Source organism: Elaeis guineensis, chromosome 11, assembly GCF_000442705.2.
Source record: "Elaeis guineensis isolate ETL-2024a chromosome 11, EG11, whole genome shotgun sequence".
Lineage (NCBI taxonomy): Eukaryota > Viridiplantae > Streptophyta > Magnoliopsida > Arecales > Arecaceae > Elaeis > Elaeis guineensis.
This window is the reverse complement of record NC_026003.2, coordinates 12,372,159-12,387,696: the sequence shown is the minus strand read 5'-3', so window position 1 is coordinate 12,387,696 and position 15,538 is coordinate 12,372,159. Positions and strand designations below refer to the sequence as shown.

Genomic DNA, 15,538 nt, shown 5'->3' with positions numbered 1-15,538 from the left:
TACGGACAAGTGGACAACTATTGTCTAATGCTTCTCAAACATGTTGCAGCGATTGGTCTCTAAGTCATAGAGCCTCAACGTGTCCGTTTATTGGCCCAATCCTTCTAAGTCAGATCCATCGTACAACGTATAGGTAAAACCGTCATTAGGTCTCTCACCGTGCTCGGTTATTGGGCCCAACCCTATCATTACCTAACAATATCTCATGTTAATAAGATGGTTGCGTCTTTTCGGTGCAACTGAATCACCATAACCAGTCGAGAACAGTCAACATCAGTAGGACATCCGCACTCCTACAACGGTGGAAGACTTAGGACTTAATATTTGTGGAGAGGTTTGGGTTCAAATCTCATCTAGTCAACACAATCTCATGTCTGACTGATCAGGTTCAGATCAGCACAATCTCATGTCTGACGATCCTAGTCGGCATGGGTGAACATGAATGACTAAGCAATCTTATTCAAAACTTAATCGATCAAGTTGGCCAAGTAAGTGAGATTGGTGGGAGGGTTCGGTAGAGACTTGCCTTAGACACCATCGAAATGGCTAGGTAAGCATGCTTCTAATTAAAAACCACCGGTCGAGACTTGCTTTAAACATCAATTGGTCAATTAGAATTGAATAGATCAGCCTAGCTACTCGGGCTCGATCCACTGAGCCAAATTAGGTCCTAAGGTAATCAATTCACATCAAAATGTGAATCGATGCGACCAACTACAACTAAACTCGATCTTGAGCCTTTTTTATCTAATCCTAATCAACTATTGATTAGGTTCGATCAATTGCTCAAATCGACAAGGGTTCTAATCTGATCTAATTAAAGACCCTAATTGTAGTCCAATCATTAGACCTAATTGTTCTACCCATACTCTCATGCATAACTTAATATTCAGATTCTAAAATAATTTTTAGATTAAGTTTAAGTGCATGAATTAATGGCTTATGATCTCGAAACAATTTCAAATCTAAATCTAATGTCATATATCTTATATATGGTGTTTTAGATCTAAAATCTATGAAATATATATTATATATATAATTTTCAAATCTAAAACTAATATAGTACATATCTCATACATACAAAATCAGATCTAAAAAGATGATTAAAACTATTTGAAAATACTGATCAAAAATCGTTGAACATCTTAATTTCAGATCTAATAATTTTGGTTAACATGTTTTGAAAACAGTTTCCAAAATCGATAAACTTTTTGCAGTTCTTCCTCTTGATTCATGCAAACACCCCTTCCACCATAGTCCTCTATGGCAGGACGGCCTTTACCATGGATCTCGAAGAGTACTAGGCTACTAGGTCATTAATCTATGCTAACATATCATGTATGCAAGTAAAAATTAGATCTATGTATCACATATATGAAATCAGATTTCTGATCAGATTTAAATCAGAAAATCAAGATAAATAATCTAAATCTGAAGCTAACTTTCAGATCTAAAAAGAAATCAGATCTGAATTTATCTCGTATATGTTAAAGGGCTGTGGCTCTGATACCACTATTGGAGTTAGGTAATTTTCAGCATGCAGAATTTTTTATCTCATGAAACTACGTAGCGTAGTAGTAAGATTAAAACGATTTTAATTTAGACATGCTTAGATCTAAATCCAACAATCACCTAGGGATCTTTCTAAGCATGCTATGAAACAAATACAAGATCTGATTTCAAGAGGAGGATCGAATCTATACCTAAATCGCTCCTTTGTTTGTTCAAGATTCGGATCTTGGGAGTCTACGGTCCTGATCTAGCCACACAAATATCTGGCCCCCACTGATATCCATCGGGATCAATCTTGAATTTTTCTTCTCGTTGTAGGTTCTTCTTCTCCAAGATGAATCCCAGCTTTTTGGATCCTTAATCAACAGTTGATCTTCTTTTGCGGTCTCAACACTTGAATTATAGCCTTTCTGCTTTTTCTTGATGTAGATGGGATTGCCCAACCGCCTTGGGCGTGTGGAGATATGGGACGCCCAACACTTGGGCGTGGGATAGAGAGGAGAGGGAGAGGTGGGTTTGGACACAGGGAAAGAAGACCAGAAAATCAAAATTTCAATTAATTCTCAAACCCTAAGGGAGCGTCTCTTAGATAAATCTCTTATTGAAGTCCAAATCAAACTCCAATCAAGGTTAAGAGGCAAGTCCTTATCATATAAGGATTTTTTCCTCCCTTTGCTGTTTTTCTTTCAAAGAAAACCAACCCAAAAGGAAATAGATCACGCCCAAATAGGAAAGCAGAGGGTTGGTAGCCCACCTATTCTTCTTATGCATGCAAGAGAGGGGGCGCACGCCCTCTCTCTTTCTCTCCATGCAAATAAGAGAGAGGGGCGCCTCTCTTTCTCCACGGTATTTTCAGGGGGCATGCGCCTCTGGACCTTCCAAAATAAAAAGGAGGCGTGCGCCTCTTTTGGATCTCATTCAGAGGTGGCGTGCGCCCAACTCACCTTTCCATTTAAACCACACCAAAAGAGGGAATTGTAAGGAGAAAAATAAGGAGGCAAGGCACCAACTAATTGGCTTGATCCAATCCACATGGAGCGCCCAATTTGGTGTCTCTTAAACCCAAATCCAAATGGAATTAGGTTAGATTCAAGGCAATCGACTGACTTGATCTAATCCTTATCCAATAAGGAATCCAAGTCCAAAGAAGAATTGGGTTTAACCATATGCCAGCATGGTTCTCCTAAATTCAATAGGATTTCAACAAATCCTAATCTAATTGGAACTTCGCAAGTCCAATTGGTCAAGCGAAGATTAAATCCCTTAATGTGTTATCCCATAGGTTCAATTCTGTTTGGTAGCGAGACATTCCATGATCTCCATTATAGTATCATTGAAACTCCTTTCAATGAGTTGGAATAATTCCAACTCACACCCATCATGGATCATCGATCTAGAATGATCCTAGTGAGTTCTCACAATCCACTAGTGATATCTAGCAGTATGTAGTGGCAACCCAGCAGAACTGAAAGTAGAACCTCTAGGTGTAGTTATCGTGTAATTCAGTTCTTCTATCGAAAGTGCTGACAGGATGCAGGTCATGAAAACTCGTCAAACCCTAAGTATCCGTCATAAGCAAGACTTAATTAGCTTGACTTCAATCATGAATCCCATGAAAATTCTTTTCCATTATCACGCTGCTATTGCCACAAACTTAAGGGCTCAATCTTTTAGGTTGCATAGGAATACTTCTCAACTATTAAGGTCGATAGATCTTCTATGAGTGCACACCCTACTCCTACAGCGAATGTACTGCAGCCAACGAACACTGTAAGATCCTGAATGGCTAGGGATCATGTTTATATGTTGTCAAACTACAACAATCCCACTGTGAGCATGCGAAGTACTGTAGGTCAGAGAACTATTCACACAATTACCGCATCGAGATAGTCACTGACGAGTGAGTAGACATCCAAGTGACTTTTCATTTTTGGTCACGTTCAGTATCATTGTTTTCTAATAACCACCTACACTCTCGCTCCAATGTCCCTACACTATAGACTCAAGACTCGTCTATCTGAAAGGGAAGCAATCCGTGCACCAATCTTGACGGATCCATCACCGTTCCCGTGATGATCCAATGATCGGAAGTAATTCAGGAGTTAATCTATAATGACATGTCTCAAATTCTTAACTCTTTGAAAATATGTGTCATTGTCTATTAACCCCTTGGACGATTCACAGACACATTATACATTAAATGGATAAGAAAAAGCCCATTTTATTAATTTCAATAAATCGAGTACAAAAATATGTCTTGAAAAAATATAATGTGTCAGCCAACAATTGGCCTTTCAGGTCATACATCTAACATCTCTCATATGTTATTGTGAGAATTCTTCCAACCTAGCAGAAATTTAGTCTCATCTGAAATTGGACCAGAACTTTGTTGTTCTAACTGAAACATTTTTGTGATGTTGCATATCCTTATGTTATTGATCATAGGAAAAGATGCATTGCCTCTTATTTTGGAGGAGAGTGGCCTCAAATTGCAGCTTTGGATTGAGGGTTTATGCAACTATCAACTTCATTTTCAAAAATTGTTGAGTGCCTCCACATCCATCAAAGCTTCTGTGCATATGCTAGTGGTCCATCCCTTTCCTTCATCTAAGATGACTTTAACCATGATAACCTATTGACTCCTTACGGCTTGTTGAGAGCTTTATGATAGATCAAGTTGGCTTCATGGTTATAGACTGAAGACTCTAGATATAATATCAAGCATTTGAATGGTCTAATACCAGGAATTAGAGGGGAAAGCTATGCAACAGTGGGCAGGATAGAACTGTTAGCATGAAACTTTTACTTTGTAAGTCTATCCCAAAAGGAAGGTTCCCTTGAAGTTGTTTTTCTTATATATCTATTGATATATACTCTTACGAGAGAAAATTATGTCCAGATCTTATTAGCATTTGCCAGCATGAGTTTTACAGACTTCCAGATTTATCCTCAAATAGCATTAATGAATTATTTTGTTATTTTTCTTAATAAGCTAATTTTTCTCAAGAGTGCACATTTACATAACCAACTGTACATTTTCTCACTTTTCAAATAAATTTCAGGAGATGCTCATTGCTACAATCGCTTTTTTTACATGACTCAGGTTGTACATGTTGTGGACACAACAGGAAGATATGGAAGCCAAGACCCAGCATCATTTGTTTCTTTATTTTCTGCAACTCCTGGTAAACTGACAAAGGAAGTTGAGAATCTGAAAGATGAAGAATTTGCATGTGGAAGGAACAAGACTCTTGATTTTGTTACTTTTACCGTAAATTATGGCTGTTGGAGTTCCAAGGATGGTAATAATGGATGGAGTAAATTGGACATCCCGGAACTCCATGTTGAAAGTGATTATATGTCAGATGTTAGAAAAACAAGGGTATTGATTGATACTAAACTGGCTACACGTTGGTCCCTTGCAGTCAATGGAGAAGAAATCAGTGACTTCACATTTGAAGGTGAGAAATGTGAAAAAAAAAACAATAGTATCTGTTGGTTTTCTTGTTGGGGTGCATGAAAATTAATGCGAGGTTTGGGGTCTGCCTGGAGATATTTTTGCAATATTTTTTTATTCAAAATTCTAAAATATAAGTGAAACTATACAAACCATGCAACCAAATTAGATATAAGAAAATAAAATGCAAGTAACCACTTAAAGATAGAACTTCTTCCTCTTTATCCTCCAGATTTTTGTGTGTGCATGTTACAGGTCCTGTGGGTGAAAGTTCACTTGAAGAAACTACTTAAAGAGCACAAAGTCAAGTAATTGAATAAAATTGTCATAGAAAAATTGTTTGGAGAAAGATTAAATATCAAGGCCTTTTTTCTTCTGACTAAAACTTGACAGTGCGAGACTGCATTTCTGCAGGGTTTCATTTTGTAATTGGTTCACTGGTGCTTGTACAAAACAACATTGATGTTTCAGACTTGAATGTCTGTGGAGCAGTGACGCACTCATGAAATCTCTTAGTATTGTATTCATTTCATATAACCGAATGAGGATTCATTTGAGTGCATAATATTTTTTCTATGAACCTAGTCCTATGAGATTATGAACTTCTAGAAGTCTAGCAATTTTACTGTTTTAAAATCACCTTCTGGTTGTTCTCTGTGACAGTCGGTTCAGAAGAATTGGTTCCGTCAGGTAACAAGAGCATGGTTGATGGATGGCATATCATCCAGTTTGCAGGTGGCAAGAACTCACCAACAAAATTCCACTTGAATCTTTTCTGGTCAACCAATACTAGTCATCCTTCTCAAAAGGCGTATAAACAAGCAGAGGATGCTGCTTCTCTTCTATTAAAACTGAGGACAGATGTAAACATGGTGACACCAAAAGTAGAGAGGGTGCTTCAGAAGCTTCCACATTGGTGTTCCCTCTTCGGTAAATCCACTTCACCATATACATTAGCTTTCCTGATGCTCTTCCTGTTCAATTTTAGTCAGACTTGATGCTATAAGTTTCACTTGGAGGGATGTTTGAAGATGAACATGTGCAGTCCATTGTGGTTAACTCAGTTCGTGGTTATATCATTGTAAAATTTTGACAGTTGCATTGAGCTGCAAGCTGCTTATTACGGTCCCACAAGCAGCAGTAACTTCTTTCCCATTGAGCTGTACTTGTCAGTATACGCTGTTGGCTTACATTGAAGTATATGTCCAACCAAATAAACATGATTATTCTTCTTACGTTGAAGCATATGTTCAACGCAATAAACATAGTTATTTTTCAGCAGTTTAATAATAACAATGCTTGATGGATATGGTTATGATTCGTGTTATTGTCTAATGAGGATCCCTGTAGTAGTCAGCTGCAGTCACGAATCTGAAGTTTTGATGGTAAAAATGAATTATTTCGTAGTTCTAAATATCATAGAATTTGCAATTAAATGTCGCTTCTCTTTCTAATTCAATTTTTTTCACACCCCCCCCCCCTTCTTGAGACTGCATTTGGAAGTGGTACGGAAGTAACGGTCATTTAACTGAGCTATGGCATTCCTCTTCAGCCAAATTCATTCGAACATTTAGGTTAAACGACTTTTTCAGAAAGGTGAAAAAGAGATTTCTTCAAAGGCAACATGACCTTTTGCCTTACAAATCTATTTAACCACTTTAACACAGGAATGGAGTAATTTATTCTAGGGTAATGGGGAGTAAGCTAGCCAATTTACTTCGGGTTTTAATTTGTTTCCAAACGCAGCCTCAAAGATTTATCAAACTTCAATCAGAAGCTCACTAGGCTATGGCCTCGCCCATCTGGAGCGCAAGAGATAGCCGCTTATAGGTGGGGCATGTGCTGCAAAGGAGAAAGGAGAAATTCTTGGTCCCCTGCCCCCATGGAGAAAAAGTGAACCACTTCATCTGATTGGGCTATCATAGAGCAATTAACAATTAATAAAGAAGCAGACATTTAAAGCAGCTCATTTTTTTTTTTTTTTTTTTAAGCAAAATATATTTTTTTTTTTTACTCTATTTTGCTCATTAAGATGTCATAGATAATAATGGAACATCATAACAATCAATAGAATGTCATATGTGAGACATTCTTGCATCCTATGAATAATTATTGAAACATAGTATTATTGATACGGATATCATACTAAGTACAGGATATCATAATATTATCCGAAATGTCATAGGGTTCATAGGAAATCATATAAGACATCAAAAAGTAATAATAATTTTTTTTTTAATTCTATGACATTCTAAACAATATATATGATTTTTTATATAAACATGTTTATATGATATCCTATTGATTATTATGACTTGTCTTGAAGAGAAATGGTATTTTGGTTAGAAAAAATTTGTTAAAAAAAATTGAGCTATATTAAATGCCTATCCCATTATTAATTGTACTACGTAACCCAATCTAATGAAGCAGTGCATTTTTTCTCTATCGAGGGCGTGGATAAAGAATTTCTCTGCTGCAAGGTATGGTCAATTTGATCTTGGCTTTATGGATATATCTATTAATACGTATAAATGATAAATTATCACTTAATAAAAAGTAATTGATGTTATTACCATTGATTTTGTTGTCTCAAGGGGTCTTTTTTTCTCTAATTTATCAGTTTTGGTTGAACAAAAATTTAATTATAAACAACAATATATTATTGTAAAATGGAGCAATACGAGTATGGTTGCACATGTTGCTTATGGTTGGACTGGTCACCAAGATCCACTGTTGAGCTGGTGGACCTTGTCTGACAAGATTGTCGAGTATGAAAGGAAATAGGTTAGGCCTAAGATAAGGTTTTCCGGCATTTACAATCCTGTTTTGGAGAGAATTATGGTTCTTAGGTTGGGGTTGGGCTGATACTGATATCCTAGCCGATGGTTTGCTTAAAATCACAACTATAAATTTGGTATATGTGAGAGAGAAATTATTCTTCTAAAGCTATGCCGTAAAGAATATCATATATTCAAAGATACTTTGGTGGGATGCAGATGATTATGTCTCAGCAATACGTCAACTAGCCTCTTGTGACACCAGCCCAGGCCCTTTATAGACGAAACACTAGGGTGTTATTTCGTATGGGACGATATTTTATATCACCCCAATGATATGAGTTAGGAGATGTAGTCATCTTATTTGACATTATAAAATTCCATTCAGTGATGAAAGATTTAGTGATAGATTCGATAATAATATCATTATATTGTACAGTGATAGCATCACTACATATACCCCAGATATAGCACATCATTGAATATTGATGATGTAGAAGTTATTTTGGCACAAAAATATTCCTTTCATCTTCAATAACCTCCTATAAAAAAAATCATATTATTTTTCTGAACTCAATCTTTCATCTTCAATATCTTCATGGGCGACTTTTATTTTACTGGCAACTTGCATTACCAACAACTTCTCTGACAGCATTACCTAAGGTAAACATACACTCTCTCTTGATCTCTCTCTCTTTCATTAGTTTATAAATTTTGATATATTAGTTTTTATTTTTTAGTTCTAAATTATCATAAAATCGATACTTGCAGTGATGGCAAGATTTTCTCAATCAAAACATTTACAAGAACTTGAAATTTTGCTTTTACAAATAGAAATGATGGAAGAGGTGTATATTGTTTTACTTTTGATTATCATTCTTGTGTTAAATCAAAGATTTAGAAGGAGATTGACATAAGATATATACTCTAGATTGTAAATTAGGTCTTTCAACATACATCAAATGCTTTATGAGAGTGATATGGCTTGTGTTGATAATTGTCGAATAGATTTGATATCTTCTCATAAGCTGTGTATGTTACTAACAACACATGATGGACGCAAGCCCATAAGAAACATTGAAGTTGAAGAACTAATAGCCATGTTCTACACATTATTGCTTAGAATAGTCAAAAGACAACCTGCCCATTCAAGTGAGATAACTAGTAGACACTTTCGTGTGGTGCTACATGCTATTTTGTATCCCCCCAATCTTATTTGCAAAACCTAAGCCTGTGCCTGAAAATTGTCCAGATGACTGATGAAAATACTTTAGGGATTACAATTTTCCAAAACTGTGTTGCTTGCACCAAGGATTCACCCAGCCCTCATTATGATATGTAACAACAACAGAAGCTCAGGTAACAAGGCCTCGTTGGCATCAAAATTGTCTTGTTTCTGCAACAAGCTATCATGTAGAAAGCACAAGTTTCCGAGCCATCTCAGCGTAGAGACAGAATGGCTTCATTCTAGTGAAATCTTATTGTTGCACAAACTTGTCTAGTGCAGAAGTGTCCAGAGCTGCAAACTTTTTAACGGCAGCCAGAACGGCAAGCCCCAACTTCACAGCATCCTCATTGCTTGGTGCCTGTGAAAACACATTTAAGTGGTGAGCATTCTAAAGATCAATGTTCCATGATAAGTCCAGCATAAGGGCTTACCTCAATGTTGAGGGGCAGAACAGGATCATGAAGTGAGAGCCTCAGCAGGAACCAACCACCATGGCCTGAGACCCTAACCTGTACAAGCAGCATGAAGAATTATTATTATTATTTTCAAATATATAGTTTTAGAACCTGATGAATGTTAAGCAATTTTCTGGTTCTATTGATGACTGTTTTTATAATCTACTCAAGATTCCAATCCAGAATACCATAACATTGCTGAATGAGGTTGATCTGTCAAAGATAAAGGTAGCTATTAGAGCATGAATCAACCAAAAAAACATCTTCAGTACAAAATTCCTAAATTCCCATCCTAAATCCAGCAAGAATGGTTAATCTGACGAGGAAAGCAACCATCTCAATGCTTATCAATGATCCATGTGTCCTAAATATAATTTACATTAGTTTTTGAAGGCACAAGCTGATATACGAAAAACATGCTGACTTCAAGAATGACACAAGCTTAATTTAACAGGTTCCAAAGATCATGACCATTAGAACAAAGGGCCTGATTGGGAAATCCAGCAGGATTGGGCTGGATTTCCAGCTGGATTCGTGGATTATGCAGCCTATATGGATATGGACCATTTTAACCCAACACCCCTACAGCTCGAATCCTGTAAGCAGGAAAAAAAGGGACCTCCATGGGCACTTTTTTTTTTCCTTTCTGCAGACCAACAGATCCACATGTTGGGATATAGGCTAGGACTTGTGTAGACTCCTAGAAGACTGCAGGCTAGGGGGGCCAACAGACCCGATTTATCCAAACAGGCCCTAAAAGAATTACCAACCAAACTAACTTGTGTAAATCATATGAATGGCAAGGCAAGTCGTTGTTGTTCCTGTGATGAGAGTTTGATATCAAAGGATGGAGAATGAGAAAGACAGTCTGGGCATCTAGTGACTCTTAATTTATCACAGTTATAGCAGTCAGTATGTCTTAAAAATCATGAATTCAAAAGATACCTTACATTATTAGCAAAAAAAAAAAAAAGGACATACGCCTTCGTAAGTGTTGGATGCCTTTTTCAACTTTGGATCTGAGCTAGTTGTGTTCTCCAAGTGTTTTAGCACTGCTTCTCCATAATCACGAAAAGACCTGGAACAAGCACCAAAACAAGAAACATCAGATCCTTTACTCTTACGATAATACACATTTTGAGCTACAGAAATAATCTGAACTATTTATATAAAAATTTTAGAAGCACATTTAGCAAAATAGTACTCAGATTTTTTAGTTTGAAAAGTTCATCTCTTTCAAATATTAACCTGCTAGAATTGAAGGATAAGATTTTCCACCTGATGATAAATTGAAATTGCAACCATTTATAACTAAGCATTATTTTTATAATTGTTCAGCTTATTCAGAACAGAGATTAAGTGGTAAGTTTCAGGGGAAAAAAGTCACATTCTCTTAATTCTAGCAAGAAGGGCCAGAATGAAAAGAAACAGATCAAAAGCACTAGTAAGAATCTTGGGGTCCTATCAAGAAAGGGGCTTCCAGAATACAAGTTTTCGGCCATTTCCTATTAAAGAAGAAAAGAAAGGGAAAAACACATTAGAAATTACTGTCTGACATACCCTCCTTTAAGGTCTGCATGGTTCTGATCAATCTTCAATCTTAGTTCCACTGCCACAGCAGCTTCCTCCAGGCCGTCTATCAAGTCGATCAGAACTTTGCCACCACTACCTGAACCAGAAGCTCTGGCAGAGGCAAGTTTATTTAAGAGTTTGACCTGCAGAAAATGGCAAATCTTACAAAAGAAGGGGGGAAATAGCATTTGCAAGAGTGCTAATAAATCGATTGTCTGCTGATTGGGTTCCATGTGGAAGGAGACATTTAACAATCAAATAAATGATACAAGAAATGCAGAATGAACATGATAGATTATGCTTACACATGGTTGATTGTGTGCATACATGAGTAAATAATAGTAGAAACAGTTATTGGAATTGAAGCCTAATTGGCTGGCCTTGTTTCATGGATATGGTTCATTTTTACAGATTTGAAGCGGCAAGTGAAATATTTTTCTATGACCAGCTCTCAGCCTGATGCCAACACTTCTGTGAGATGATGCGAACCAATGAGGTTCTGGCAAGAGAGGGACCCGAAATAATAACCAGGGCCAATTGATGGAGAGGACCTAAGGTCATGCAGCTTAAGCTCAGGAACCAGAGTGCAAATCAAACAGAATTTAACAAAAGAGATGTCAACATGGGGATGTATATGTGTGGTAGTTCGGGTAATCACAGTGCATAAATAAAAACTCCACAGTAAATTCTGAGATACTGACCATGAGGTATGCTCCATCATCAAGCCAATGATTCTCCTTCAAAGCTCCATGGCCACTAGTTTCAATGGCCAAATGTGACTCCTCACCAATAGAATTCTGCCATTGTTTTACATTGAGTAAGATCCTGCTGTTGCAGTGATGGTTTAATGGGCTTTGATTCTTTTAGAGAACAAAATACAAATGGCAAATATGTCATATTTCGAAGTAAAATGAATTGCATGCTGACTCAAGGAAACATAGGCAGCAAAGTTTTTTATGTGGTCTGAATCATCAGTTACAATATATATTGCCAGAACTCAATACTAAACAAAACCATTTCACTAATCTCTATTCCGCTTTATGATAAATAATTTTAATTCAACAATGCAGAAAAGAAAATATAAAGCAGCTCATGATCTTCACAGTATACTTTGTCATTTAAAAAACTACAGATTTGGGTTGCTAATAAGTGCAATATAAGGTTAACCATTAAACCATCATAGCTTTGCACTACTTTAAATGCACAAGCAAATAAGATTGAAGATTAACCATAAATGCCCTCATAATAAAGTTGAACATTAAACCAATGGAACCATTTTGACAACCATGTTCTAGACTCAACATTGTGGAAATACTACAATGTTTAATCAAGGCCAACTAATCTGCACTTGTAAATAATGAAAAAAATTGAAAACTCATCCATATGTATCCATACCTACAACATAGTACAATGCCAGCAGATTGTTGGAACAAAGAGGTGTCTACCTATTAGCATATCATCCATGCTGACCTCTATTGCTTCTTATTAGCTTGTACTAAGAAGTAACAACATGGTGCACATGTAGCGATATGTAACTGTATGAACTTCTAAATTGCTTTCCCATTTCAATCCTATGCCCAACCATTCCTTGAAGCTTTCTTTCAATTAGACATGGTTTGCAACTCTTCATAAGGTGTTTATTTCTTGGCTGTGAAGATTTGAAGGTCATATTTACACTCTTATGGTAATGAAATCTGCATCAGACTAGTGCCCTCTTCAGATACAGAGCAGAGGAGGGAAAAGAAAGAATGGAAGAGAGAAAAAGAACTGAAAAGGTGGTTTTGCAGAAAAGACGGATACTAACTTTCTCCTCTCCTAATGAAATGAGGGAATTTTCTCTTAAGTTCTCTTCTCTCGATTCTCCCAACCCAAAGAGTGTAAAGGTTTGAAGCAATGAATTCCGTACCAGCCCAAACCGACCGGTACACCCCATACCAAACCGGACCGGCAGGGAACCGGGATGATTCGGCCAAGGAGAACGATACACCAAAGAAGGAGAGGAAAGAGAGGAAGAGAGAGAGAGGAGGAGAGAGAGAGGGAACACGATGCCGCCGAAGGCCGACAGTAGCCCGCTCGGCCGTTGGAGGGCCACAAAAGCCTCTGCGGCTCGGTGCCGTCCGATAGAGCTTTTAAACGAGTGAAAAAGAGAGAGAGGGAGCGATGTACCTGAGAGAGGTGCAGTCCGCGGAGGGCTGCGGAGTTTGCCAAGTGACCGCCATAGCCACCGAGCTACGGAAACCGCATAGGTGGAGTGCAGCCGCAGAACAGTAGCAACCACCTCTGTTCCTTCATCGCATTTTCTTAAAAATGCCAATGAATAGCCGGCAATGGGTTTGCCGGCTTCACTTTTTGAATTTTAAAAAAAAAAGTTAAAAACAATAAAGCCGACAATGGGTTTGCCGGCTTCACCGTTTTTTTAGATTTTTCTAAAAAAATCGATCAAATAGGGGCATTACCGACTTCATCGTTTTTCAGATTTAAAAAAAAAAAATCGATGAAATAGGGGCATCACCCTTGTTTCATGTCCGTGGCACCGTAGGCGTGGAGTACGCTGTTCAGCGGCCACGACGGATCACCAAAGACCAGCAAATCCATTACGACTTCACTATTCATCTTCGTTTTTAAAAACAATCGACGAGTGAACAGAGGTGGCCCCTGTTTGGCGGGCGTGGCCGTCCAATGGCCATGGCGGCCATCCGGTGCCCTCCGACAACCTCTCCACCGGCTGTGCCTCCCTCCGGTACCATTGCTCCCCCCTCTCTCTCTTTCTCGCTTTATTAAATGCCATGTCAAGCACTGCCAAGCCGCGAAAGCCTTCGCAGCCCTCCAACAGCCTCAACAAAGAGGCCAGTGACGTCCCTTGTCTCCCTCCCCTCCTCTCTCTCTCTCTTCCTCTCTTTCCCTCTCCCTCCTCCAGTGTGCCATTTTGCTCAGCCGAACCATCTTGGTTTGCCTCTGAGATGGCTCAGAACGCTCTGAACCGTCTGGCTCGAGACGGTTCACCGATCCTTGGTGTTAGTTCTAGAACCTTTCTAAGGATAGCAAATTTTTGCATCAATATGTGCCAAATTGCCTATTGTTGTCGTAGAATGACAGACTATCCGTATTTTGCTGGCCCCACACAAGCATAATTAGTTGATCATCATTCTCTAATCCATGCAAAGATTTTGGAGTAGGACAATGGTTTTTAACACTTTGGAAACTTGCTCAAATGAACCACATGGCCATACATTCTCTGAATACTGAAGGTTTATCAAAGAAAGCTTGTGCTATGAGTAGACATGTGGTTAGTGGTTACATTGAGAAGAAAGTATCAAATCTTTGCACCAAGTTTTATCATTCAAACATCATCACACACATTTAAAAACATAATAAAAAAAACTCATAAGACATAAATAGTGCTTAACAAATTAAATGTTACCAAACGAATTGCTTCATCAATGACATTTTTGTACCCTCTTTTGAACCGGTGATGCTTTCCCCCTGTAAGATAACAAAAGAAAACAGTATACTAACATCTTTACTATCTTAAGACCGTATAAAATGGACTACTTACCTAGTTTCTTTTCAATAAACGAGGTCAAGCCATCTGAAGTCACACTGTCAGTAACAATAGTAGTTCCCGGATGCTACTTGCAAGATCACAATCATAGAAAAGTAAACACCAACGTCAAACTTTATTTGGCATATGAAATGTTCAAGAAAGAAAGACTTACTTCCTCAAGTACAAGAGCTGACATCAAAGCAATAAGTCTATTACGGTTGAACTCACGACCACTGGAATCTACTGCAGCAGATCTGTATAAATTATTTTAATAATGACCAAATGTGCATTATGACAAACAGCAAGAAAACATAAGATATGCATCACCACCTGTCAACGTCTGTATCAAATATGATACCTAAATCTGCTTTATTCTCCAGGACTGCCTGGGTTATTGCTTTCATGGCAGCTTTATCCTCAGGGTTGGGAATATGGTTTGGAAACATGCCTGATGTGCCACATCCCCCACCCCCCCCCAAAAAAAAAACAAAAAAAAAACAACCCCCAACAAAAAAATAAAAAAAATTAAAAAATTAAAAAAAAATGATACATTTGAACCATTGCACCATACGAAACAGTAATATTCAGACAAATGCAGTCAGCTGTTACCATCTGGCTCCAAAAACTGACTTCCAGTTGTAACCACACCCAAAGGTTCAAGTACCTTTCCCTGGTAAAAGCAGTAAAATGAGCCCACAAAACTAGCAATATGTAATTACAAGGATAACTTATCCGGTTGATAATGATTTTGAAGCCATCTATGGAATTGTGTTATGATACTACGGAACACAAACATACAAACATACCATTAAGAATCAAGAATGCACAGTTGTGAATGAAGTGACTTTATTCACCTAAAAAACGTATAATATATATCTGTCAATAGTAAAGATGCTGTCTAAGGGACAACTGCATTATTGGTTAATTCATTTTGTCAAAGACTCAAAGGAAACATCCATCTCATTAGCTTCTTTAGCAGAAATTTAGTACCAT

At 37.6% G+C, this 15,538-nt stretch overlaps 2 protein-coding genes across 9 annotated transcripts in view; one reads left to right on the top strand and one right to left on the bottom strand.

Annotated features, from left to right (window-relative positions):
• LOC105061205 (uncharacterized) overlaps nucleotides 1–6,276 on the top strand; it is a 42,662-nt gene extending 36,386 nt beyond the window's left edge. For all 6 annotated transcript variants that reach the window (XM_010945180.4, XM_019846025.3, XM_010945182.4 and 3 more), the window contains 2 exons: nucleotides 4,616–4,973; nucleotides 5,633–6,276. In XM_010945180.4, the coding sequence (XP_010943482.2) occupies nucleotides 4,616–4,973; nucleotides 5,633–5,967 (693 nt within the window). In that variant the 3' untranslated portion in view covers nucleotides 5,968–6,276. The remainder of the gene's footprint in view (nucleotides 1–4,615; nucleotides 4,974–5,632) is intronic.
• A 2,538-nt stretch (nucleotides 6,277–8,814) lies between these two features.
• The window catches only part of LOC105061204 (uncharacterized), a 52,399-nt gene continuing 45,675 nt past the window's right edge, over nucleotides 8,815–15,538 (bottom strand). For all 3 annotated transcript variants that reach the window (XM_073246261.1, XM_073246263.1, XM_073246262.1), the window contains 10 exons: nucleotides 15,155–15,215; nucleotides 14,876–14,993; nucleotides 14,718–14,799; nucleotides 14,558–14,630; nucleotides 14,423–14,484; nucleotides 11,703–11,798; nucleotides 10,990–11,144; nucleotides 10,411–10,507; nucleotides 9,406–9,483; nucleotides 8,815–9,332 (listed from right to left, as the gene is read on the bottom strand). In XM_073246261.1, coding sequence (XP_073102362.1) covers nucleotides 9,225–9,332; nucleotides 9,406–9,483; nucleotides 10,411–10,507; nucleotides 10,990–11,144; nucleotides 11,703–11,798; nucleotides 14,423–14,484; nucleotides 14,558–14,630; nucleotides 14,718–14,799; nucleotides 14,876–14,993; nucleotides 15,155–15,215 — 930 coding nt within the window. In that variant the 3' untranslated portion in view covers nucleotides 8,815–9,224. The remainder of the gene's footprint in view (nucleotides 9,333–9,405; nucleotides 9,484–10,410; nucleotides 10,508–10,989; nucleotides 11,145–11,702; nucleotides 11,799–14,422; nucleotides 14,485–14,557; nucleotides 14,631–14,717; nucleotides 14,800–14,875; nucleotides 14,994–15,154; nucleotides 15,216–15,538) is intronic.